General features: G+C 39.4%; 1 protein-coding gene across 4 annotated transcripts; it reads right to left on the bottom strand.

Moving 5' to 3' along the window:
- Positions 1 to 27,315, bottom strand: ANKRD46 (ankyrin repeat domain 46). 4 transcript variants are annotated; one of them, XM_073330438.2, is made up of 4 exons: positions 27,134 to 27,315; positions 7,157 to 7,499; positions 5,645 to 5,803; positions 1 to 2,033 (listed from the first exon to the last, which is right to left on the bottom strand). In XM_073330438.2, exons 1-4 carry the CDS (start codon positions 27,237 to 27,239, stop codon positions 1,817 to 1,819), a joined length of 825 nt encoding a protein of 274 aa, XP_073186539.1. In that variant the 5' UTR covers positions 27,240 to 27,315; the 3' UTR covers positions 1 to 1,816. The 4 variants fall into 4 exon arrangements, with proteins under 4 accessions (XP_073186539.1, XP_073186535.1, XP_073186538.1 ...); XM_073330434.1 differs by having other exon boundaries at positions 27,109 to 27,214; XM_073330437.2 differs by lacking the exon at positions 27,134 to 27,315 and adding an exon at positions 26,713 to 26,905.

Genomic DNA, 27,315 nt, shown 5'->3' with positions numbered 1-27,315 from the left:
TCTACTTATACATCTTTATTTATGGCATTCATTCACACTCAAAATACATTTACAAATTATACAGTGTGCGCATAATGCAAAATTTCATTATTGAATATAAGACACGGTGTTCTTAACAGAAATGGACTTACCTATACAAGTGAATGTAGTTTATATGTAATAGCTTATGTTTCTCTATTCATAAACAGATAAACAACAAATTAAACTGTTTAGAAGAAAAGCTCATTTTTTGTTTTTTGGAGGCTTCCCTCTTTGCTGCATTTGTAGCATCTGGAAGAATAGCTTCTAAATGAAAAATAAGACTCAGAATTCTTCAGAAACAATTTAGAATGAACGCTTCAGTGAAGCCTACCCAACATCACAAAGACAAGATGCCTCCTCAGTCAATGATCACAAACTAGAGACAACAAATACGTATTAACACAATAATAAGGTATATGTATATCCACTATCATTTACCGTAATTTCTAACTTTGCATGTGTTCAGTTTATTTTGCGTGATTTAGGATCATTTTAGTAAAACAAATCCTTTTGCTGTTTATTATTAAAGTTTGCTGAATTCACTTAGATTGGGATTGTCAAAGCAACCTAAGAGAGTTAGGCACCTAACTGCCATGGAAATTGAGTGGGAGTTGGGCACCTTTGACAATCCCAACCTTACTGCATATTTACCCAGTCTCCATAAAAGAGTATTAAATCATCAGGTATTATAATTTCAGATTAACAACAACAATGACCTCACATTGGGCCAGATTTCAATTTAGATAATATTCCCTAATATGAAGACACTCACTGTAAGGTTGCATTATGTTAACTCAGAAAGTACCCTATAACATTTTGAGTGTCATTTGAAAACAGCTGAAACTGATAGCAACATAACAAAAAATATATCCCAATTAAACCCTCGCACAAAACTGCAAATGAAATGAACGTACTGTTTACTGTAGTGTCTGTGAAAACACTCAGTTATCCTGCATAACACGTTTCACAGCAACACAGAACAAAATGTTTGAATCGCTTTTCATCTACGTTACAAAGAAAATGTTTCCTTAAAGGTATTTCAAATGAAAAAGTTGCATTTTAAAGATGTTTGGGTCCAAAAGCACTTCAGATAATTTCACTTCAAAGGATTTATTCTCACACAAATATTAATATCACCCCACTGATTGGGAAAAAACCTATGTTATATTAAGCGAATACATAAATACAAGACTGATCCAAGGATGTCAAAGGAAGTTGAACAAAGTTATAAAATTTGAAATGTTTCTCATTCTTTAAATGTATATCTACTTTATAACCATACACGTGAACATGCTGAGTGCACTAAGAAAACTGCACATTTACAGTGTTGTATGATGTAAATATCAGAATATATTAAAATTACTCCAATTTAATCTAGGTAGCTTTTTATAAGAATACTCCTCCTCAAAAGCTGAAGCATAAGAAAAGTAGTTTCACTTTTTTTTTTTTTTTAAATGGAAAACAAGACGATTTGGTCCTGTACCAGGACACATTTTTTCATGCTCAAGGATTTGCTATTTATTTATGAAGGGCCTTTTATAATCACCACATTTGATCACTAAACACTGCTATCTATAAGTTTTGATTAGAAGTCAAGAAATGTCAGAGGTAGCCTAGGAATGCTTTAGAATTTGGTGGTGTTAGTGGAAATTAATGCAGCTCTCTTCCAAAAGGGTTAGAAGTACATATAAAAGGCAAACAGTATATACAGCTGCACTGAGAAAAAAAATTATAAGAGGCTCAAAACCAAAGATTAGAACTCAGGAAAAGAACGTTGTGCCTCTTTTCATTTGTTTTAATGCACCAATTCAGGCTGATTTTCCACAAAAGGAAGCACCCCACTAACATAGTATGCGATTCCAAGAGAGAGAAGGGCAATGACGATGATCAGGAGTAGCACCCTCCAGAAGCCCAGGTCCTCCACAAACTCTTGCCATGTTGTGCGGAAGCTGGAAAGAACCCCTTCACCTTGCTGCAGGTTCGGATTAAGGAGGGAATGGCTTTCCATTGCACTGTGAAGGATTAAAGTTATAAACACACCAAGTAAAAGAATGCATCCTTAAGTATAAGAGTAATCCTGCTAATACAACTAAAACATTCAAAATTCAGAATTAAACATTTTCAGATTTACAGTACTTACGCATGATCTCAAGACAGCAGATAAGAAAAGGACCCTCCCCTGACCCCACCAACTCAATGTACAGTAGTTGACAAGCAATCCTTTGAGACAGATGACCTTATAATCTATTTTTTCAAAGAATCTTTGATTTGGGTACAGAGAAGTATTTAAAAAAAATAAGCAAATGTATTTCCTCTACTGATGTATGAAGGAACCACACTAACAGCAAAAAAACTGACTAAAGTCTTGATCAGACACTTATGCAGGTCTGTAACTTTACTCATTTGAGTAGTCCCACGACTTCCCAGATGAGCAGTTACATACGAGCATAAGCATTTGCAGAATCAGGCTTTTACTCTGTAGAGAGAGAAACAGTGAAACTAGATATGTAGACAGTGATGTTAAGGCATAAAATATACAGAGTAAAAACAGATTCCCCTCTCCTCCAATATCTTTCAATTACAGTAATCTTAGGCATATCCTGTAATATTAATAGAAACAAAATATTTCAGATAAAAGTAATTTGTGAGTTAACACTATCCATTTAAATGCTCTTGCTTCTGATATGACTAAAGACGGACAGTAACACTCGCCTAGAAGGAAGTTTCATTTGTAAACCTTTTTTCTGAAAATACACTCCTGATTAACATTAATGTTATTCATGTGACATTTTTCCTCATTATAAAGTACAACTACTGAATAATAATTAGACAAAGCTCCAGTAATTTACTGAACTACTACAGTGTCATGTGCAGAAATTTTCAGGCATTTCTAGTAAAGTAGCTTGTCTTTTTTGGTTTTTAAATATTTACTTGGCTGCAAACAGTGACGGATTAATGATTTTGCCACCCCTAGGCCCTGAAATAATTCCCGCCCCCAGCCCCATATGAACTTGTTTTAGTTTTTGTACAAATTTGTTTGAACCCACTGGCAGCTTTTTCCTGCGACAAGCCTGGGAGGGAGGGGGTAGAAGTGGAGTGGCGGTGTGCTTGGGGGAGGAGGCAGCGGTGGAGTGGAGGTGAGCTGGGGCGGGGAGCAGTTCCTCTGCCCCCCCAACCCGGGTTACTTGCTGCGGCCCTCCCCGCGCCCCCAGCTCACCTCCGCTCCGCCTCCTCCCCTGAGCATGCCGCCGCTTCGCTTCTCCTCCCTCCCAACACTTTCGTGCAGCAAGCCTGGGAGGGAGGGGGAAGGAGGGGAAACGTGGTGTGCCCGCAGGAGGAGGCAGGGCCAGGGCCAGGGATTTGGGGGGTGGAGTTGGGAGGGACACAAGCACACACCAGCGCCAGGTAAAGTCGGCGCCTATGGCTATTATAAATTTGCCACCCCTGCAAATTTGCTGGCCTTGTCGGCCGAGGCGATAATACACCGCTGGCTGCAAAGCTACCCATAACTACAGAACTTAGTCATCTTCCCTGCTTATTATCATTTCCTCACTAATTAAGAACCAACTAGTTAATACATAATCACTCCAGGGGTTAAGAAAGGCACAAAGCAATCTAAAAAAAAAAAGGGGGGGGGGCAAGTTCATTGTTAAGAAAACCACCAAAGGTGCTCACTAATCTCAAAGAACCCCCTGTGGCATTTTCTACTGAAACCAAATTAAAAGCAACATTAATAAAGCAACAAGTGCCTCTATAAAACTATTCTGGAAAAATCTGTAAGTGACAAATCCTTACATGTTCATTTTGCTTCCAACAAAACCATTCAGTGTTGCTTCCTGTTATAGTTACAGGTCAGTAGGTCTATGCATACAAGCAGATTCTCTATGTGAAAATAGAGAGGGAGTGTTCTGCCCAGGCATAGCACAATCTGATACCATATGGGGTGGGCAAAGGAAAAGAGAAGAAATCTGATTTGGGAACCGAATTTTGTTTTGTCCTTTGTTTGTGAGTCAGAAGCAACTGAGTGTAATGAGGAGGAGGCGGCATTAAACTGAGCCAGGAAAGGAGGGAACATTTTTGCACTGATCTCTAGAAACTTCTCCTGTCAGTTCAAAAGTGAAGTTCAGGGTCTCCAGAGGGAACAGCAATTATCCTCCCTTGGCTTCATGCATAGTGGGAATGAGGGAGGAGAGAAACAAGTAGGGATTCTATTCTGAGAGTCTCTAGAATCAGGAAATAATACCAAAAGGTAGGAGTGAAACTAGAGGTGTGAAAAGCCAACCCACAAACAGTGCTCTTACAAGGACAGAAACTATTTAATTACAAAGCACACATGTGCATTCATTTGCTTCTAATGCTGTCTGGATCTATTTTTAGTATACAAAGTTATATTACAAAAGGAGATACTTCAGATATTTTAAACTAGCTCACAATCAAACTGGGAGTAAACTGTAAGTCTGTTATTCCAAAAGGCAAGTTACAGGTTTCCCTGCCAAATGAAATGAGAACATTAATGAAGGTTCCAAAAGGGAAAGGAAGTTACAGGTTTTAAAGGGACATTATCAGTTCAAAAATCACAGCTAAATCCAAGCCCCATTAAAGTGAATTGTAAAACTCCCATAGGAAACAGGACTTGCCACACTGGATCAGATATGTGGTCTGTCTAGTCCAGGGTTCTGTCTCCAATAGCGGCCAGCACTAGATGCTTCAAAGGAAGATGCAAGAAACCCCAGAGCAGGCAGATGTGAGATAATCTTTCCTCCACATTAGGTCTCTCCCTAATTGTTAGAGATTGGTTTAAACCCTTGACACATGAAATGAATATTTATTCCAAAATTTTTATCAGTAATTATTCTAACTTGTTAGTCTCTAAGGTGCCACAAGTACTCTTTTTCTTTTTGCAAATACAGACTAACACGGCTGCTACTCTGAAACCTATTCTAACTCTGGATATTCATCTTATCCATATAAATGTCCAACCCCTTTTGGAATCTTGTAAAATTTTAAGATATAAAATGTAAAGTGAGTAGGCTTGTTTTTAAGCATATGGGGTGACGTATGTTTGGACTCAGGCTGGACCTCAGGCTCTGGCTGCAGCCCAGGCCCTGGGACCCTGTTAGGGAAAAAGTCCCAAAGCTCAGGCACCAGCCCGAACGTCTACACTGCAGTTAAACTGCCTCTAAGCCCCAGCCATGGGAGCCCGAGTCAGCTGGCATGGGCCAGTTGCGGGTGTCTAATTGCAGTGTAGGCATATCCTTAGTTTCTAGAGCATAATGCTGCAGGATATTGAGGGACTTGCTTATAACCAGTTTCAAGTGAATTTCATTTTCAGATTATCTTGCACCAGTAAAATGGTACAATATTTGGGTTGCAAACCCTGTAGTGGAATACTTAGCTGTTATAAAAACTTCTTTCACTAGAAATTAAAAAAAAACAAAACCACAAACTTTTATATTTAACTTTAGTTTTTATGAAAGGTAATTTTTATAAATCTTTGGTTCCATTTTGAGGGACAAACATGTCAACTCATGTATCTAGCAGAAAACAATATGGATTTACCAACAAAGATATACTTTACACACATGCTTTTATTTTTTTCTAGTAAACATCTGTCTTATAATACCTTTCACTTTCTGCAGTCTGCATGGTTTCCATCTTAGAGTGAGCTCCTCTGTTAAATCCTTTCACCTCCTGCTCCTCCAAAGACTCTAGCAATCGAATTACATCCTTATTTACTCCTCTTCGTTTTGCCAGAACAAGTGGTGTTGCACCCTGGTGATTGCTAAAATAGTCCCCCCAAGAAAGGGGATGGGGGAAGATAACCCATAAAATGAGAATTCTAAGATAGGCTGAATCTGCATAAGTATGCAACGTAAAATGTACTAACCAATAAGTATTTAGGATTAGTCACTAGCTACACAAAATAGTTAACTATTCTTAGTTATAAAAAGTCCAAGAATAAAAGGCAACTGTATGAAAAATTCAGTACAGTTTATTTTTAAAGCACACAACCCTTTAATATTTTACTCTTGGTACACAGTCAAAAAACCTAGTACAACAGGGTCTTATCCTGATTACAGCCTTTGGATGCTCCAGCAACAAATATAAACAAACTAGCAACATATTTATATCAGTGTATAAGGCTTTGTATGATTACTGCTTGAAATCTAAGTTTCTTTCACAGCTCCTTACTGTATAAGAGTCACAGAATATTAAGCAATAAACAAAACACAAGATGGGTGAATCCTCCTACTTCTACCTTTGAAAAAACCAAACCAAGTAGGAGTGCATTTGTTGCCTTTAGATTAGAGGCTGCCAGCGAACAGGTGTTTGGGATAAAGGGAGGAAGGAAAAAACCACATGATGATCCTGGGCTGGCCAATAATTAATACTGCGGATACGAGGAGATCATGGGCAGCTCCAATAATCAAAGATGAAAAGAAGGCCCAAGGGCCTAAACTTTTTGCCGGCTGCCAAGTTTTCCTCTGTTGGGATGCATGTGCAGAAAGTTCTCAGAACAATGTGTCTCTGGATAACTTAATTGTACTCAGTAAAATAGCTAGTTATTTGGTATTCGGAGTGCTTGTGTCTGAACACTAGCATCTGACAGCTGCTGGGAGCTGAAAGAAAGAATATACCATATTTGAAAGAAGGATTCGCTTTGAGGAAGAGGGAGCACTGAAAGATAGCAGAGTCTCCCAAAGAGTACCAGAGACCTGATACACATTTACTGTATAGTCTTTATTTGTTACAGTAGTCAATTAAAGCATTAGGACTGTGGTACAGAAAATACTAAAAAAAAAATCATCCGTCATTCTAAATTATTCTGTGATGCCATCCACCCCCTCTTGGCTGTCTGGCCAAACCAGGATAGCAGAGCCATCAGCTAGTGAGAGACAGTGGCTATGCCAGGCCAGCCCAACAGCTCCTGCTTCTATTGCCTTTCATGATGTTCATATCAGTTAGAAGTGGGCCCATGCTTTTTTTTTTTTTTTTTTTTCCATAACTGGCATTTTAAAAAAATGAATTTCACTGAATTTACCACTAAAGCATTTGTATCAGGCAACCTATTCGTACAAATACTTCTGAGAGAGAGACTAATATACTATAAAGAGGTCAAAAAAGAGAAACTTACCAAATATCAATTTTGAGTCCATTAGAGACTAGGAACTGGATGGTATCCACATGCCCACAAAGGTGAAGGGCTGTGTTACCTTGGTAATCGGTGGCCAGTAGATCAGCACCAAATTTGTGCAACAGCTGACAGATGTCTACATTTCCTCTGGCTGCTGCAAGGTGGAGACCAGTTCGGCCACGACTGTCACGAATATTTGGGTCAAAGCCACTCTCCAGCAGCCGTTTGGAATAGTTAAAATCTCCATCAATGCATGCCTGCAATAGGGGCACATTTGTCTGGGAAGAATCATTTACAAAAACATAGGACATTGTTCCACTTCTGTCTGGAGTATGTGACAAACCTGCAGTTAAAAATGAGATGAAATGATCAGGTGAAGTGAAGTAAATAAATACAATGCAAATACCTCACAAACGCTTTCTCAAATAAAAATGCGAAGTAGTTTATGAATAAGCTCTGAAATTATTGTATATTGTATATTATTTTAATATGCTGCAGTCTTTTCTGATACATAGACAACGCTCCTTTTAATCCTGGGCACACACCTGCTGGAACAGAAATGCATAGCCTTGTTACTTCAGATGACTGCATTAAAGCACCACCATGAATACAAGACACTAGGTAAACCCCACAGAGGAAGAGATCACATTCTGTAGATTTCATATTAAAAAGAAAACTTTGATAGGTCCAGCCTGTGAGCTAATTCTATTTAGAAAGGGGGGAAGAGGAGGAGAAGAGTCATCTTTTATAACTCAGATTACAGGACTGAACAAACACAGTGGGCTCTCAAAGTAATGGATATAGTAACATCAATCAGAGTTTTTACGTACTATAAATAAAGTCACTAATGGGATTTCCTCTCTCATTTATCTGTTCCTTATTTACATCTGAACTTCAATATACAGTAGTGACAGCTGCTGAAAAAATTCATTGTTACTGTGAGCATTATCTCCTTCACTCTCTCCAGGAAATTACATTTTTCAGCCATCTCTGCAGAACATTTGTATACAGCACCATAGGTGAGCACAGTGTTTCACAAGCAACTATAAAGATAAGGTCCCTGCCGAGAGGAAGTTAACTTAGACAAAGGATGACATGATAGAATTTTTAGATAATGTGAAGACAACAACGATAAATCAAAGGAGGGTCTAGAACTGTTGTGGGTGCAATTTCCACACCAGGACCCCCATCCAGCAAAGCAAGGGAATAGTTCCAAAGGTTTTAAAGATAAACATGTGCTTTGTTGTTTTGGGACTAAAAGTGCAAGGTAGAAATTGGTTGCACCACAGATTTCTTACTAAATATTATTTGATTAAATATGATTCAGCTGACTAACTAGAGATAATAGGTATTGTGAAAAAAGTGAGATTTGGGTGGGGAGAGAGTGAATAAATTATTAGAATTTTTCTGGGGCGGGGGGAACAGAGAAGAAATTATGAATCTTGGATACTTAGTACTCCATGCTCATGACATATCTCTAGCAGATTATAACCAGGATTCTGATTAACTAGCTGAACCTTTGATAGGTTACTTAAGTACTTTAATTCTCTTGCCTATATAAGGCATTCTCCCAGCCTAGTACACTCATTTCGCTGGAAGAATGGAAATATGGCCAGCAGCCAAAGAATTAGATTTAAGAATTCTCTTGCTTTTGGGGTGTTTACACTGTTCATGCTTTATAGCTCTTCCCTAGTGTTTCAGATAATCATTTTCCAATACCTGCATGACATGCACCTTGGTTTGGAATGCTGCTCTGATTAAGGGACTGTAATATTTTAGTCTATTCAAATTAACAAGTATTATTTACACCTCACAAGTTGGCATTTCTCATCTAGTCGAATTCCACTACCAAAAATGTATGTATCAACACTATTTACTTTGTCACGGCAAGACACAAAACTGACTTTTCTTATCTCAGATTTGGAAGAGGAAGAGGTGGGGAATAGCTTTCTGGCCCTGAACAGCTACACAGAGAATGACTTAATAACTCAGCACCTACGCAGAATATATTCTTTTTAGTCTGCAAGTACTATTTATGTAGGGGGTAATTTACTGCTTACATGAAAGCTCTCTCTTCCACAATCATCTCCAGCAACAGAAAGCCACAAGATCGTTCACACAATATTGTTTCCCTTTAGGACATGAACTGCTTCCATTTTATCCAAGTATGGACAGAGCGACTGAAAGAACACAGAATTTATCTGGTACTCCCAACTGAAATGCTACAAGAATTCTGGTGGGCTGCAAGGCAAGGACTCAACAGCAACAGGGTGGCTAAAAATCAATGATTTTTTTTTTAAATTTAAAATCGGATTGTTTTGATAAAATGATTTTTGAAGAAAAATCCTATCTCAAGATAGTTTTAATTAAGATACATTATAGCTCAAAGATATCTCATCATGGAATAGGGATTATAAATTCTAATTCTATAGTATGAGACAATATACTCATGTAATGTTTAAGAAAAGTTTCATGAATGAGTTCCAATAGTTCACGGATTAGGAACCCAATTTTATGAGGTTCAAGGGGCTTCTGTATAGATTATTTAGGGTAGTCTTTCTATCTACCCAATGGGACTCAGTGCTCAGTCTAGAAGATACCATCAGAGATGCTTAGTTTTGCAGTTCTCAAACATGCTTGTTAACAGCAAAAATGTTTATAAATAAATAAATATACAGAGGTGAGAAACAACAGACCTCAACCCTATTGTTCCTCCGCAAATTTGTGTACACAGAGTCGATCCCTTACCTCTCTCTAAAAGTGCAAAGTTTCAAAAAGTTCAATGAACAGAAAATTGTTGGGGGCAGAATAGGTCTGGAGATAAATGTGAGAAGGGAGAGACAGGCAGGAGAAACAAAAGTGAAACTGTTTGAGAGGCATACTCCAGAAGTCTTGAGGTCTTTCTGAGTGTAGCCTTCATTGATTTGAGATCTACCATTACCATTCTCTCACTAGAAGGGAAAACCTATAATGGCAGCAGGCCATAAAATAGACCCAGTTTGGGAATATTTTAATGAAGTTCCCCTACCTGTGGGTAAGACAGGCATGCGTGCAAAATGCAAACAGTGCAACAAAGAAATGCAAGGCCCGGTTGCCCGAATGAAACAACATCATGAGAAGTGTTCCTTCTCAGGATAGTGCTGACTTGAAAATGATGACAGGAACATGTCTGAACATGCAGGATCTTCAGGTTGGTAAACTTTTTTATTTCATACTTCTTTCTTAAGGATTGCCTGTCTTCCTTCTGGACTATTCTTGAATTCTCATGTTTGAGCAAAAAATATAGTGGTTACTCTATGGTACTATCATTTTAGATGCAGTTATGATTCAAAATAAATAGCCAAAATAAATAAATAGCGAAAATACAATTTCACCTTTAAAGTAGTACAGAGTGTCAGTGAAAGCAATAAGTAATGCTAAATGAGCAGTATGGTAATAATAATTAAATAATTGCATTGACTTATTTTGTTTAGGAAAATCCATCCTCAACATACAAGATTCTGAAGACTATCCACCTTCAAGATTACCATCATTTTCTACAGTTTCAGAGTTATCTGCCAATGATAGTATTTCAGTCACATCATGTACAGGAACACCTCACTTAAAGTCGTCCCAGTTAATGTTGTTTCGTTGTTACATTGCTGATCAGTTAGGGAACATGCTCATTTAAAGTTGCACAACGCTCCCTTATAACATCATTTGGCAACCTCCTGCTTTGTCCACTGCTTGCAGGAAGAGCAGCCCATTGCAGCTAGCTGGTGGGGGCTTGGAACCAGGGTGGACCGGCAGCCCCCCATCAGCTCCCCGTTCCCCTAAGTTCCCTGTGCTGCAGCCGCCCAGCAAGCTATCAACTGCAAGCAGTTCAGCTGTCCCTTCCCCCACTGCCATGTGCTGCTCCTGCCCTCTGCCTTGGAGCTGCTCCCGGGAGCCTCCTGCTTCCTGTGTGTGTGGGTGGTGGTGGTGGTGGGGAGCTAATGTCAGGGTGTCCCCCTGCTCCTGCACCCTGCTTACCCCATATCTCCACAGAGCAGGGGGGGACATGACAGGACTCAGGATGGAGAGAGCTTCCTGGCAGCAGCTTCTGTCACAACTTGGTGATCTACTTAAAAAGGCAGTGTACTTAGCGTGGGGTCAGCATACTTAAAGGGGCAATGCCCATCTCTCTCTCACACACACACGGTGTGTGTGTCTGTCTGCCATGCTGTCTCCCCTCCCTCCATTCGTGCTGCCTTGTAGAATGTGAGGCCACATTAACAACAATGGGTTAACCCTTGAGGGCTCAGGTGATTGCTAGTTTATCATTTAGCAATAAGGCATTCCCTGGGAAATATCCCACCCTCTGACTTCACCACCTCAAACAAGCTTCATAATCATCTTCGCTGTGTACCAGTATTAAATTGTTTGTTTAAAACTTATTGTGTGTGTATAGTCTTTTGTTGTCTGGTGAAAAAAATTTCCCTGGAACTTAACCCCCCATTTACATTAATTCTTATGGGGAAATTTAATTTGCTTAACATTGTTTCGCTTAAAGTTGCATTTTTCAGGAACATAACTATAATGTTAAGCGAGGAGTTACTGTATGTCACATAGCCACAGTATATCACCTGTAGGAAAAAGAAAAAAAATCTCTATCATCCAGAAATAACCACAGATAAGTTTGTGATAGGAACCAGCAAATTACAAAAAGAGATAATTGATGAAAAAATTGCCCGATTTATGCAACAAACTCTCCTTTCCGTATGACTGAGAGCCCACACTTCATTAACATGGCTTGGTCATTAAGACCAGGATACAGTCCACCCAACAGAGCAGATGTCACAGGCAAACTGCTGGATAAAGTGTATGAAAGAGAAACTGAAGAGTGTGCACCTAGAGGGTGAAATTGTTATCCTGAGTCATGATGGGTGGAGCAATGTCCACAATGATCCTGTTGTATGTGCCTGGATGACAACAGAAGAAGGGAATGTCTTCCTGTCAGAAACAATTCATACATCAAGAAATGAACATACAGCAGAATACTTACAAGAAGTAGCAGTAAAAGCTATAACAAACTGTGAAAAAAAATTCAAATGTCTAGTATGCAGCTTGGTCACAGACAATGCTGCAAATGTATCCAAGATCAGAAGAAATTTAGAAGAGAGTCCCAAGCTAATAACATACGGTTGCAGGGCTCATTTAATGCACCGCCTAGCCAAAGACTTCAGTGTTCCAGAAATAAAGGTTAATGTTGTTGAAATTGCAAAACACTTCTGTAACAAGCACTTTACAGCAGCTGCTCTGAAAAAAGTGGGAGAAACCAAGCTAACTCTCCCACAAGTTGTGCGATGGAACTCAGTAGTGGACTGTTTTGAGCACTATATCAAGAACTGACTTAATCTGATGACAGTTTGTGAACAAAATTGTGAAAAAATAGATCGCACTATTCTCAACATTGGGCCAAAGAGAAATGTTGAACACATGCTGAGTACCCTGAAGCCTATTTCTGTAGCCTTGAACAAAACTCAGGGAAATAGCTGTTTTATTGCTGATGCTGTTGAAATTTGGAAGGAACTGAATGAGATCTTAAAAAGAGAAATATGCAATGACAGAGTTAAATTACTAGCATTAAAAAAAACAAATGGGACAAGCAATATCTCCAGCTCATTTTCTTGCAAATATTCTCAATGCTCAGTACCAGGGTCAAACTTTAACTGCTGAAGCAGAGGAGTTGGCTATGACATGGACATCCAGCAATCATCCCTCCATAATGCCAACTATAATAAACTTCAGAGCTAAGGGTGAACCATTCAAGAAATATGTTTGCTGATGATGTTTTAAAGAAAGTCACACCAGTGAACTGGTGGAAGTCACTTAAGCACTTGGATTCAGACACTGTTGAAGTGATAAATCTCACTTTTAACAGTAGCTTCTTCTGCTGGTGTAGAAAGAGTATTTTTGTCCTTTGGACTAATTCATTCCAAATTGAGAAATTGTTCGGGACCTGAAAAAGCAGGAAAGCTTGTTTTTCTTTTCCAGATTATGAACAAACAGGAAAATGAAGGTGAAAACGACAGAGGTAGCTGCAGAAGCCAATATTTTAAGCTCCTCATGTTGACCTGGCTGACAGTCAATTTTTTTTTAATTTCATTTAACTATTTTAGTTTAAAACAATTTTAACAAAAACAAACCTGATTTTAAAAACCTTGAATGTTTAACTAAATTCAAAGTTCATATGCTTGTTTTGTTAAAATATCATATGTTTACTGTTGAAGAAAAAAATCCAGAATATATAACGTTGTTGTTTTAGTTAAATAAAACAATTTAAATGTCTGTCTGGTGATGTTCTCCTCCTAATACAGCATGACAAGAAAATCCTCCAAATATTAATGATTAACCTGTTGAACTGGAGATAGTTCACCTCCCAATGACTTCATAAATATCTGCTTCAATTACCTTTGGTAAATGAAATAACCAAATGATCATTCATTTTCTGATACAGCTGTAAAATTAATTTGAAAAGTTTTCAAAATAAATCACTGTTTAAAAATGTATATGGTGTACCTTCTAAAAATGAAATCTACATCTATCTCTGAATTGTGAAGAATATGTGTTAAGATTATAACACCCAACAAGAATGCACTTTTATATAGAAATCCATGATTAAATGAAGTCTTCCTGACAGGTGATTTAGATCAAATCCACCCTGTACAGCAATCTAAATTTTCTTGCCTATTTCCCTTCCAGAATTAAAGTGGCACAACTGTATCTTCTTCAACCCAAACCTTCCCCAGGAGCTGACAGGCCCAATCTCCAAAAGATGCAATTTTCACATGAAAGCTCTGTACTAGAAATACCTTAAATCATTTAAAAATCTTCAAGTAGCACAAACATACCAACAGTATAAAAACTCACTTGTTCTTAAGAAAATAAGATTTTTCCTTCAGATGTTGAAGGACTCTGGTGGGATCCTTAAGCTTGTTTAATAAAATGTCTTGTAGTGTATCAGCGCAAATCTGTAACAGACTATTCCATTAGAAGAACAGTACAGAACTTCCTAAAAAAGAATTGTGTGTTTTGTTAAATGAGTATTTGTTTGTACATCTGGTAAACCCTCCTGGAGTTCTCCAGGTACTTCACATGCAAATCCTGATGGAACAATCTAACCACCAGAAAAAACTCACTGGACTAAGTATGCTAAGGTAGTTGTGGTGTGTAGGTGTGTGAAGAAGCAGCTGTTTATCATGCAGCAGGACTGGAAGTATTCTGGTTTAGAACTAATATGAACTACAATCTGCAGAGACATGCACAATGAAAGGCAGAAGAATTAGGATAAACCATTAATGCTCCACAGTAAGTAAATAAAAACAAGCAAAAATAAATCCCACTTGCCACTGTTTGAGGATTATGGACCATGCAACTGACGTATTCCAGCCCACAAAACATAATTCCAGTATTCCAACATGCAGGCTACCAACCTCTGCCAGTGGTTCTAACTTTGTCACAAACTAGTGACAAAGGTAGAATAGTCCCTCCCAAAATTACCAGTCCCCTAATGTCAGAAATGTTAAACAAAAAATACACTAATATCTTGAACTGCATCGGGTTTAGTGAAGTTTTCCGCCATCAAAATACAGCACAATTATGATGGTTTATTTGTTCAGATACCTTTGATAACTTTGGATAAATAAACTGTGGATTTAGTGCTCTGATCAGAAGTTGCAACCTTATCCAGGACGTATGCCAAACGGGTTACTTCTGCCATGACCAGTACTTGTTAAAAGGATTAGAAGAAATATTGAAGTACTAACCAACCTCCTTAAATGGTTTCAGAAAGGTAAATTTGATGGCACCTCTAAATATAAGCAAAACACAGCATCATCTACCAGTCACCACAAATGTATGAGACAAACTAAAAAGAAAAGTATGTACTATAGTGTTGAGAAGCAAACATATTGTAAAACAAGCATTCTGAATATTTGTGAGAATTACCACTGTTGCACCTGGAACAAACGCATGTAATTTGATTCAGTGAATTACCTGTTCCAAAAATGTGGCACTATTTATTGAAATATGTATCTTCTAATAGACAAGCAGTATACTTGTGTAACAAAGATATGGTCATTGTCATTTTGTTGCAGTAATATGAAATGACTATTTTAAAATAATCAATTGAAGATATCATTTCAAATGAGAAAAGGTGTTAAGGGGACATCAATTTATTGTAAGTCTATGCAATACACACAGATTGAACACAGTAGTGTGATCATAGAGTGTATTTGTACTATTAATGGGAATTATGCAATAAATTGCTTTTTCAGTGCCATAGGAGATTTAGTGCAGTGGAAATATCACACTAAGAGGAAGAATCTAATGAAATTATTCTGTTTTCAAGAGGATCACAGGGGAAATGATTAGATGGTTGTAAAAGTTATTTACATTTTTTTATTAGAAGCCTGATGTCTGTAATTTTGCTTGTAACTCTGCTAATAAATCAAGCTTTTTTCTTTTACATTTTTTGTGCCCATTTAGACAAGACACTGCAGAAGCAGCAGGGGCGGAATTATCTTTAGCAAGTAAAATTACACTACTAGCCACAATTTGTCAAATCTTAAACAGCTTGTAAGTTTGAAATTTACCGTCTCTGGGTAACTTTATTTTGCAGCAAGTGGATGTTTTCCTCTTTGTATTTCCCAACATTTAGAAGTTAGAGTAGCTAAGTAAAACAGCTACCCCTCAGTACCATGAAGAGACAAAGAAATACCTGGATCATTGACGAGACAAGATCACTCATGGGGAAAGGTTCTCCCTCTCTCTCATATGCATCACAAAGATATTAATTATGATCAGGGATCCTAGAAATCCATTTCCAAGAATCTTTAGTTTTGACATTTTGTGAAAAAATAAAAACATTAACTAAATTTTACTGAAAGTACCAGTGTCACTTATTAAATGCGCACAACCTTCCCCTCTTGTTGTTGATTTTTGAATGCACTTTAAATTTACATACAGTAGAACCCCATTCATGCAAACCTCCATTACCCGGCTCTAAGTGTTAACTGAACCACCAGCCACCCGGGGCTGACAGTGGCAGGGCATGGGCAATCAGCCCCAGGCAGCTGGTGGTTTGGTTAACATGGACAGCTGGATAATGGAGGCTCGGATAAACGGTGTTCTACTGTATACCAATAAAACATTGTGTTCAACTGATAGCTATACATATTGTGACTTGGGAAACTAAAGTTCAGTGTCCATTCTAATTGCAGAAAAACACAGATTTTTATAATTTTTAATCAGAAAATTTGGGGGTTTTTTAATCACAGAAAACTAGGATCCCTGGTTACAACTGGCCAAAACCCTTTAGTCACCCAGTCAGTGCCACCCATAATGTATTAGTTCTGAAAGGCCGGGGGAAAAAAACTAGGAACACTCACGCCATCTCAGAAAATGAATGAGCGTAACCATTACTACCTTTGCCCTTTAAAAAACTGATCAATAGGATGCAATGACATGTTACTAGTGAATGAGACTTCCCAACATTAATGACTACTTCTGATTCCCTGAGCCAAAATGCCAGTGAGTTACCACTGGTGATATTCTGACTAGCAGCAACGGGATATTTAGAATATGTCAACAAGTCAAAGCTCTCCGATGGAGAATATGGAGAGGTTAATGTAAGAGGTACACAGTTTACACATAAACTCCACATTCATCAACTCCTTAATTGCATATAATCTTCCACTCTTTTGTCATACACTTTTAGAGTATTTGACACTGGCTCGTATAGCCTCTCCTTTTTTTAAACTAACAAAGCATCCATCTTAAGCAGTTTGCCCACATCCTCTGAAAGTGAGGTTTCCTGTTCAACTGGGATTGCACGTAAAAATACAGCGAGACAAGAATAAGCCCTATTTACATGTGCATGCAAGATATAAACAAAACTAAAATGATGTAATTTTATCCATGAGAGAAAAACACAAACACTCTCTAGGTACTTGTATGACTCCTCCTCCATCACGGCTGTATATGAGTACCTCTCAAGTATTTAAAAATAGAAACAAATAGCTCCCTCTCCCCCTTCCTTCCTGGCATGTAGGAGAAATTACTCAGTTTACAGGATGTGTTTGCATGTGGATTTCTTTGGTATGTGGAAATTGAGGGAAAGTTACGTTGAATAAATAAGTTTTGCATTTAGTTCTGAAAATGGTAAGGCCTATTGTCATTTTTGTTTAGGGAGAGAATTCCATAGTTTACGTTCAGCTCCTTTGAAAGATCTCCTGCACTCACTCTCCCCCTCCCCACTGGATTACAGTTTCACTGTTCCAGTCAAACAGAACTGTTGTGGGAGGCAACCTCTCAGGTAGCCAGAACCAATCCCACTGAGGGCTCTGAATACCTCTCAAATACAGAGTTCACAATATACAGATCTACACTTCACTAACCTACAGCACTTGGCATTTTCCCCTACTCCTGCCTTTAGCTATTTTCCCAAGAGTTTCGCTTTCCACGGTGTTGGTGCACTGTATCCAGGGGTCATAGAGATTACAATTTTTAATGGCCTGCTATCATTTTGTGTTTTCTCAGATGGGACTTATGAGTTGGTGGCAGTGCAAAAGCAGTGCTACCTATGTCATGTGCTGCACACTAAGGAGATTCAAGTGTTGAATCCTTTCCACTAACTGGGACCTGAAAATCCAGTTTTAGAGCTGGAATCTTCCAGTCAGCAAGATACCAATGTTGGAGGTAATCGTTCCCATTTTCCTTCAACAATATTAAATAGGGGTGTGTGAGATTTATAGCTATACTATCCTGACTTTAATAATAACCATACCCTGAGAAACTTTGCTATATAACAATATTACCCAGCTCCCATATAGCACTTTTCATCTACAGCAATGTGCTTTACAAAGGAGGTAAGTATAATTACCCCATGTGGGTAAACAGAGGAACAGCGAGTGGATGTGTCTTGGCCAAGCTCACTCAACATGTCAGTTAGTGGCAGCGCCAGGGACAGAACCGTATTTCTTATTTCTATCTAGTGCTCTATCCACTAGATGACACTGCCTCCCAGTACAGTATAATGAATGTGCTGTACCCCCACCCCAAAAGAAATTTTCGGATCTTGCTCTGTTGCAGAAAAGAATGTTACTTTACACCACAGCTTTACTGATGAGATTCACAAACATTTCCCCTACCAACCACATATATGCAAATCAGTTACACCAAAGTATTTTTACAGACAGAATTTGTTTCAAAATATTTCACTATTTAATAGATGCCTTTAAAAATCCTTTCTGAACCATTTTTATACTTTGGATAGGGAGCACTCAGTTAGGAGAATAATTTATAGTGATGTTGAACATACCTGTTCAAATTACTTGCAGACTTAATTCACTGCAATTGTCTCACGCAAAGTGGACTGAAGGAAATGGAATATATATATTTAATCTCAATATAGAAGTTGAAACAATATTTGCTGGCTAACGCCATAAGTTCTAATACTTTCGTCTTTATGAGAAGTTACTGAATCACATTCTTCATAAGTATAAATATCTTCCTGCTCAGAAACCTTCATGCACATTCTCTTTCCACTGGTATTCTGCAGGAATGCTAAACAACAAGGACTTCCAGTAGTTAGGTTCAAGGTCACTGCAACATTTTTTGTTTAAAAGCTACTGATAATTATTTTTAGCTCTTGATGATACATTTCCATTTGAATTTGCTGCAGCTCCTAAAAGATTCTTATGCAATAGGAGACAAGTGCCAGTGAGCAACTGTCCATCAGAAATCAATTCTTTAATAAGTGATTTATTCTCAAATTGCTGTTTGTATGTGGATGAATGGTGCCACCATACGACCTGCTGAATTCACATTCAACTGCAGCAAACAGCATATAACCCCTCACTATTTCTTCTTGCTGGTTTCTGTGGTTGTAGTTTTCTTGAAAGAAAACTTGCAAGTAAAAGCTTAAATTATTAGGGGGACAAAAGAGGATCCTGAAATCCAAAATAACTTGAAAAAGCTAGATATAAGTTTTGCAGCACAGTTACAAGACTCTATCCCATCAAACTGTTTACCACCAAAACCAGAGTGCATTGTCCAGGAACTTTGGTCCTAAAACATCTCTCATCACTTATGCTAAAGATGGCTATCCTGTCTGGTCTCTGATCCCTCCTATTCTACTGATATTAGAGGCTTGGACTTGGGCCTTGGGTCTCAAGATAAGATCACTTTCCTTCAAACCACCAAGATTACTTCTGCCTGTTTATAGAAGAACAGTTCACATACCGTCAACAGCTTCAAAACCTTGAGATTACTAAAATGGAGAGACTTACTGCCTTTCAGGGACATAGAATTGAGTGTCATGGGTACATCTGGCATAGTGCTGTTCAGCAAATTAAGATACACACATTACAAACCAGTCAACCACATGAATTTTATATTAATATACTACCTTCCCCCCCCCCCTTTTTGTCAGTTATCACTTGACATATTCTAGCTAGGGTTATGCCTTGCCATGAACCTTCCTTTGAACATTTGTGCTTACGTTTTTTAGGTTAAATCTCCTACCCATACATTTAACCTCCATGGGACCTTTCATAAGGTTTCAGTAGGGTAACCATACGTCCTATTTTTGGCCAGGACAGTCCCTTTTTTAAGCCCTGTCCCAGCCGTCCTGATTTTTTTTGAAAAAGTGGGACAAATGCCCACCTTTTGTTAAAAAAACAAAACAAAACAAAAAAGGGCGGGGGTTCCAGAGGAACATGCTGGGAAGGGAGAGAGGGGGGAGAAGCAGCGATGCCAGCCCTGTGCAGGGGGGAGGAAGGGCTCGGCAGAGGGCAGGCAGGGCTTGGGCGAACACTGACGCCAGGCCCAGTCAGGGAGAGGGGGGCAGGGCTTGTGTGAGCAGCTCAGGCCAGCCCCGCATGGGGAGGGCGTGGATAAGCAGCTCAGGCTAGCCTCATGCAGTGTCCAATTTTCCCTTTGGGAAATATGGTCACCCAAGGTTTCAGTGTTTTCATTGGCATTTACAACGTTCAGTCCCATATAATGGCTAACGAACAGAGTCAGGTCAGCTTAGGGGAACTCTAGGTTAGCAGAGCCATCTTAATTTTGTGTACTATACATCTATAGTGTTGTATGCTATTCTGGAAAAACTTTTAAAATATTAAAAAAACATTGCTGTGCTTGTTCACAATAGGTCCTTATTACGAACATGCTATTTGCCAATACTGAAGATCATGAAATTGTAATTATTCTAGAATAATGTCCAAATGGGGGAGTTATAATGACATAGCTAGAGCAGTGTCTGTGTTGGTCAGTTTCCCTGTGAATACAAGCACTATGTTAGCCAGAAGAGGCAGGATTGATAGTGGTGGTAGGAGAACTGATGTGCCATGAAATGATGCAATGCACAACATTTTTAGGCTACATTTCTAATGAGTACATACTGATGCTAAACACTGATCCTTTCTTGTGTCAAAATTTAAAAAATAGTAGCTAAACTCATAAAGCAATAATCTGGTATTTAAATTCCTTTTTCCTGATGTCAGTAATGATGTTTGTTGAAGAAATGTAAATGTCTTCTTCATTCAGTATTATTTTTGGTGGTTTTGTATTTTTCTAGAAAAATCAGTAAAGAAAAAAATTAAAAGCTAAAACAAAAAAACAATTTCTGTTCTTCAGGCTAGAGGGACTCACTCATTAACCTGTTCAACAGGATTATAAACTACAGCTATTTGCCCAAGTTTTGCATCTTAACTGCTTCCAAAAGAATCACCCATCCAGGAAGTTGCTATGGAACACAAAACAAAATAAAAGTTTCCAGTCATCAGGTTACAGCAGGAGCACTCTGTATACACAAGACCTTAACTAAACTGTTCACTGTGTATTTTAGTTTCTGCTAACAAAACTGCCTCCTTAAAATCTGTACAAACCATGGATCCCAAAATTTGTGACAACTGTTTCTATTACTTTTGTTTTCCACAGAGAGTGTCTGTTGTTGCCCTCAGTTCTCCTACCACCACTATCAATCCTGCCTCTTCTGGCTAACATAGTGCTTGTATTCACAGGGAATTTGACCAACTCAGACACTGCTCTAGCCATGTTGTTATAACTCCCCCGTGTGGACATTATTCTAGAATAATTACTTGCTACAGCTAGGTCGGTCTTTTTCCCCATGTAGACAAGCAAACAGTTCCTGCTATAGTCTGCCAACATTGCTTCTAGAAGGATTAATTTGTCGGGGAGGGAGAGTGAATCAGCAGATACGAAGGACCACAAGACTCCTGAGCATACTCCCAGACTTGCTGGCCTAGGAATGAGGGGACTGAGTTGAAGGTTCACATCTCTGATGCCCACATAGTAGGGCACTGCATCACTTCTAGACTACTGTGCTATCCCATGACTTTTTAAAATAAACGTTATGATTCCAAAGTTTAAATAAAACTGTAGGGAATGATTTTTTGTTTCCTTGTATTTATAGTTTATAACTCAGGAAAAGTGCCAAGCTGACCGAATTAAAACTAAAATCTACTTGTCCTCAAAACAGAAACAAGGCCAACTGTAGTAACAACTTCCCCACCCAACAGTGTGCCTCAACTCTGTCAGGAGAGACAACCTGCAGGCATGAACAGACAGCTCAGTCTCTATGTACATTCAGTCCTTAGCTGCTCTGTTGAGATTGCCAGTTACATGCATTTATACACCATAGTATCAGAGTCACAACAAGTGTGCCAATTAGTACGAGCTGTCATAATGGTTTTTGTGATGAGATACCCAGAACTCAAAAAGTTTACCATACATCTAAGAGCCAAAGGTAAATCAAAAAGACAAAGGGGTGGCCTTACTAATAAAGTTGAAGGGCTGGGCTCTGGTAAGAAGCCCCAGATGTTGGTGAGGGTGCGGGGGATTTCTAACAAGGTATTCCATCTTTTATAATCACCTGCTGACTTGGAGGTATCTGATAAATCTGAAGCTCCACCCTCTATATGCTGGAAGTTTGAAGGAATTTTGTCTCCTTCCCTGAAGAATCTCTGGGGCTATCAGAAGGAGTCTCTGCTACTCAACCGTTGGCCTAGCTTCTTCTTTCTTTTTTTTTGTTGCTTTCTCTGTCCTTGTGTGTGTCTGGTGATGATATAGCTTTTCCATGCAGGAGAAATATGAATTTGACATGATTCTTGAGAGTTACACTGCTGTTTACAAGATTTTGAATATTAACAATTAAACTAACCAGAGTCCTTTAATTCTACTCTGCTGCTTGGTAAATTTGTGAAAATTCAGGAAAACAACGTTGTGCATCAATCAGCTTACAATCAATTCACAATTGGATGGTTATGTTCACAACTGTAAGAGGCAGAAAATTCATTTTTTTAAAATAAAGCTTAATTCTTGAAAAATTGATACCTTTGGGCCCCACACTCAGAAGCAAAAATGTCCCACTTGCCAGTGGATTGTGAATGCCCTGACTTTCAAATGTTTGTATTCATGATGGATTTTTAAAGCACAAACAACACAACTGCATCCTAAGTCGCATCTATTAAAAAGTCAAATAAAAATGTAAACAATTATTTTAAAGTCAGAGCCTTTCTGAATAGCCTCACCATTCTTTACTAAACTGAAGTCATACTTTCTTCCATGGGAGTAAGAATATTTAATAAAAGAATTCAATTATACTTAAAAGTGAGCTGCAAGTTGTTTAATCAAAACTCACTCAACCAGTAATGGACCCAATGGCCACATAATAGGGGCACTTACCACATTATTTTGAAGTTAACATTTTTCTCTCTAAAAAGCAAATCTTCTCCTATGCATTCATTTGGCTAGCAGTTTTCATGATTAGTTTTGTTTTTTTTCTATCTAGTTACTCAACACATTCAGTAAGTTACATAAAAATCAAAGGTTCAGAAAGCACAGCAAATCCTGGCAAAACAAAAACACTAATCAAACTGCAGTATCTGCTGATGTGCAGTGTCAACTGCTATAAAAGCACTTCTGTCACAACACCAAAAAGGTCAGGTAATTAATGATGGTGAGACCAACAGGCAAATGGGGATAACTGATATTTTACCTGATCTTAAAAATAACTTTAAAAACTAGCATTTATAAAAAAATATATATATTTGATTGTGTCTTTCTCCACCACATTTCACATGCAATTTGTCTTCTTAGGCCAGACCTTGCCAACACTTACACATGTTTAACTGTACATATGAGTAGTCCTACCGACATAAAGGCATAAAGTTAAGCACCTACATAAATGTATGCAGGATTGGTGTCTTGGACTGTATGATTTTCAGGACAGGAATTGATATAAATAGCAGTTGCATCAGAAAAATGAAGTTTTAAAACTAATTAGAAAACACTAAAATTGTAATTTTCACATTTTGCAAAACTAAAGCTTTCTTCAAATATCTTTTTGTCTTTCAATTCCATTATAGCTTTACTTGGTCTTATTACCAAGTGACTCTTCTCCAAAGCTAATTATTATTTAAAAAACAGTTTGTTTTTACAATGAAGGCTAGCGCCCGAAAGAATGAACAGCCATACTCAGATTTCCTAAAACGCCTTGAGAGGCGATTCACAACACCAGGAGAAAGAGTGGTCAGAAACTATACAAAAAATAAAGGGTCACAGCACATAAAGCTACTGTGACAACATACAGTCACACTGCAATGTCATTAAGAACGTTGGTTGCTGCAATTTTTCCTTCGGGTTCTTTATTATACTTTTTAGAGCCTTCCAATAGTATCTCTTTTCCTTCCCATTGTGTTAGCCTCTTTTCTGTCTTTCAGGCTAAAGAGCAGTGCTCATAGTAAGCAGCACTTATACACAAACTTTTATTTTATCCTTTTTGGCACTGCTGAACAAAAATATTAGACTTTCTCACAACTTGTTTTGATCTATTACTAGTCGCTCACAATCCACACAAGATTTTAGAAAATGTTGGAAGACAAGCTGCCAAAATAGTCTAGTGAATAAAAATAGCATTAAATGGTAGGAAAACCACCCAAAACAAAATACAGCCATGTTGTTTATTTTGGTATTAAAATAGTTAAAAGGTGGAAGGCAGATTTCCAGGGAAGAAATGGAAAAAAACAAACTACAGTGAACTCACACTTTGTGAGATTTTGGGCTTGTCTACATGGGGAAATTATTCCAAAATAAGGAAGGGCGTGCATTTAAAGCACAGGTTTCAGAGTAACAGCCGTGTTAGTCTGTATTTGCAAAAAGAAAAGGAGTACTTGTGGCACCTTAGAGATGCATCTGATGAAGTGAGCTGTAGCTCACAACAGCTTATGCTCAAATAAATTGGTTAGTCTCTAAGGTGCCACAAGTACTCCTTTTCATTTAAAGCACAATGGCTATTCTGGAATAACTCTCTGTATGAACATTCTTATTCTGGAATAAGTGTCCATACAGGGTCCTATTGCAGAATAACTTATGCTGGCCCATTTCCCTGTATAGACAACTACTTAGTGATGCAAGGATAGTGCTCAAAGCTATTAAAATCAGTGGGGCAGAATCTCCAGTGCTCTTGAGCTACAACTGCCAGAAGGTAGCTCTAAATTACGCTCAAATGCAACAGTCCTTTAGGAGCTGCTCCACAACCAAGAAAAGCTTTAACTATACAGTGTACTCTGGTCCTATCCGCTGCACTGGGGGCTGTGAGGAGGGAGCAGCATAGCTCTATTCTGGCAATTCTGTGGCACCGAAGAAAAAAACCTTACACCAGGAGTATTCTCTGGTGGCTGAGGCTACCCTTTATGTTACTCTGGCAGCGTAAAAGGGCTGCAGAATACAACAGAATTTAGCCCACTGAATTTACAAGTGAAAGACTTCTTCAGTCATCTAATCATTCCTCTGCCAGTGCAGGACTGTTCCCTACAGTTTGTATAAGATTATCAGATTAAAAACTATATTAAAAATCTATGCCTGTATAGCTAGCTAATATCATTTGAGGCTATTACAACATTAAAAATAAACCTTTCACCATTGGTGTGGTTGGTTTTCTCCCCAACACACCTTTCTCTTCAACTCACAAAGTGAGCGTCCAGTCAGTTTCACTTTTTGATGCTCATGCACTAGCATGATTCTATATTTGGGCTGCAAACACTGCATTACTTTCATAGCTTATTAAAAATATAGAACATACAGTCCTGTTAATAAAACTTACTGGTTTGTAATTTGTAGTTTAAAAACAACAAAACACAGAACTAAAACTATATTAGGTTTGGTCTACACCACAGACTTATGTCAGTATAACTACATTGCTCAGGGGTGTGGAAAATCCACAGCCCTGAGCGACAGTTATACCTAGAGCCCTGCAAATTTGCTGATACCTGTTTTATATTGGCAGATATCTGCATCTGTTTGCGGATCGCAGATGGATGTGGATCCAAATTTTATATCTAGAGCAAATCTGCAAATATCTGTTTTATATCTGCATCCACATATGCGGATATCTGCAGACCACGTTTGCGGATTGGGAATCGGATGCGGATACAAATTTTGTATCCGTTCAGGGCTCTAGTTATACCAACCGACCTTCTGGTGGAGACAGCTCTATGTTGATGGGAGACTGTCTCCTGTTGGCATAGTTACTGCCTCTTGAGGGGGTGGAATACCTATGCCCACAGGGACGAAGTAGCATCTTCATTAAGCGCTACAGCTGTGCTGCTACAGTGCTGTATGTGTAGACAAGCCCTCATTAGTATGTAGCACAAGTGAACCACAATCTTGACTGGGGCTTCTGAGTGCTACCACAGTACAAATCATAAATGACAGTACCTTTTAAAATAAGAGGTCTACCATTTCTTTTCAAAGACTATTTCAGTCTAACAGATCATCTCACTGTAAGAAAGTTTTTCCTGATAGACCACATTTTCTTAATTCTACCCCATTATTCTTAGTTACATTTTTGGCAGAACAAAAAGGGAACTCCTCTGCCTCCTTAGTGTTTACATGCTTAATGTTCTGGTACATCTTTACATCTCTCACACTCCTCTAAGGTATTTAGTCAAGCTGTACATATTTATAGATTTGCTCATGTTTCTTTGTAAGTCAAAGTTGGACTGTAAGGTGGGGAATTTTTTTCCTCACTCATTTTCTTTCTATTACTTCTAGTTTTTCCATCCCTTCATCATTTCAAAGGGCCCCTCCCCTGCCTTCATAGTGACATTTCAAGTATTTGTAGACAGTTATATCACTCAAGCTATGCAGAGTTAGCTATTTTAGTCTTCTCACAGCTTCATGACAATTTTGTGGATAGGGTCCAATTTGTCAGGGATGTTCTTGACACCTAGGTGCTAAAAACTAGTCAGTTATACCCCTGCCTACAGTAGCTCAACACAGCATTAATTCTGTGCGACCACATCACACTGGGAACCTACCTGATTGCCAGGCCAGTACCACAGCTATTATTCAACATTACTCCGAATGCACAACCCCTCTCCTCCTCCCCCGTACCTGGGATTAGTTTGCACTACACTATTTACACATTAACGCTTTTATTGGAGCGGTGGGGACACGGGGCTTTACAAAAGCCATCGCTCAGCCAGGCCTTGCCACAAGGCGATTACCAGCTAAAGGGCAGGCACAGTCCGAGCACTGAGGGCGGGAGGGTTTCTGGCCGGCATCTGCTGTAACTCCGCTAGCCTGGCCCTGGATGGGAATGACCCGGCCTGTGTTACGCAGCGGGCTGGGCCCGGCTCCCAGGACAGGCCCGGCCGTCTCCCCCCGCGCTAGGGGGGTGGCAGCTCCCGCAGCTGCGAGCGGCGCCAGGGCCCAGCCTCGGCGCGGCGGGGTCAGGCTGCCCGCGAGGCGCCCAGACAGGGGGCGGCGCCCGACCCCGGCCAGGTGCGCGGCCTGCGCCCTTCGGCAGCCCCCGCGGCTGGGCACTCAGCAGGGAGCGGGCCCCGCGCCAGAGCCCCTCCCGCAGGCCTTGCCTGGCCCCGACCCCCCGCCGCCGGGCCCACCTCCTGCCGCTGCCCGTCCCGGTACCTGAGTCCCTCAGCGCCGCGCTGGCCCGCTTCTTGCGACGCACACGCAGCCGGGCCGGGAAGGAGGCCGCGCCGCCTGCTGGTCGGAGGCCGCCTGCACCGCTCATGGGGCCCCCGGCCTCCCCTGGCCGCGGGGGGAGGTGCCTCGGCCCGTCCCGGGGCGGTCGGCGCGGGGGCCCATGA

The sequence above is a fragment of the Lepidochelys kempii genome, chromosome 2, assembly GCF_965140285.1.
Source record: "Lepidochelys kempii isolate rLepKem1 chromosome 2, rLepKem1.hap1, whole genome shotgun sequence".
In the NCBI taxonomy this organism is placed as follows: Eukaryota; Metazoa; Chordata; order Testudines; family Cheloniidae; genus Lepidochelys; species Lepidochelys kempii.
The sequence above is the reverse complement of the archived record's forward strand: the minus strand, read 5'-3'. Positions and strand labels throughout refer to the sequence as shown.

What these genes read in the sequence shown, in the direction of transcription:
- ANKRD46 (XM_073330438.2), bottom strand. Translation starts at nt 27,239, where the DNA reads ATGAGCGGTGCAGGCGGCCTCCGACCAGCAGGCGGCGCGGCCTCCTTC. An exon ending in CGCGGCGCTGAGGGACTCAG is followed by an intron (nt 7,500 to 27,133) that starts GTACCGGGACGG and finishes TTTTAACTGCAG; the next exon opens with GTTTGTCACATACTCCAGAC. An exon ending in GGACTCAAAATTGATATTTG is followed by an intron (nt 5,804 to 7,156) that starts GTAAGTTTCTCT and finishes GGACTATTTTAG; the next exon opens with CAATCACCAGGGTGCAACAC.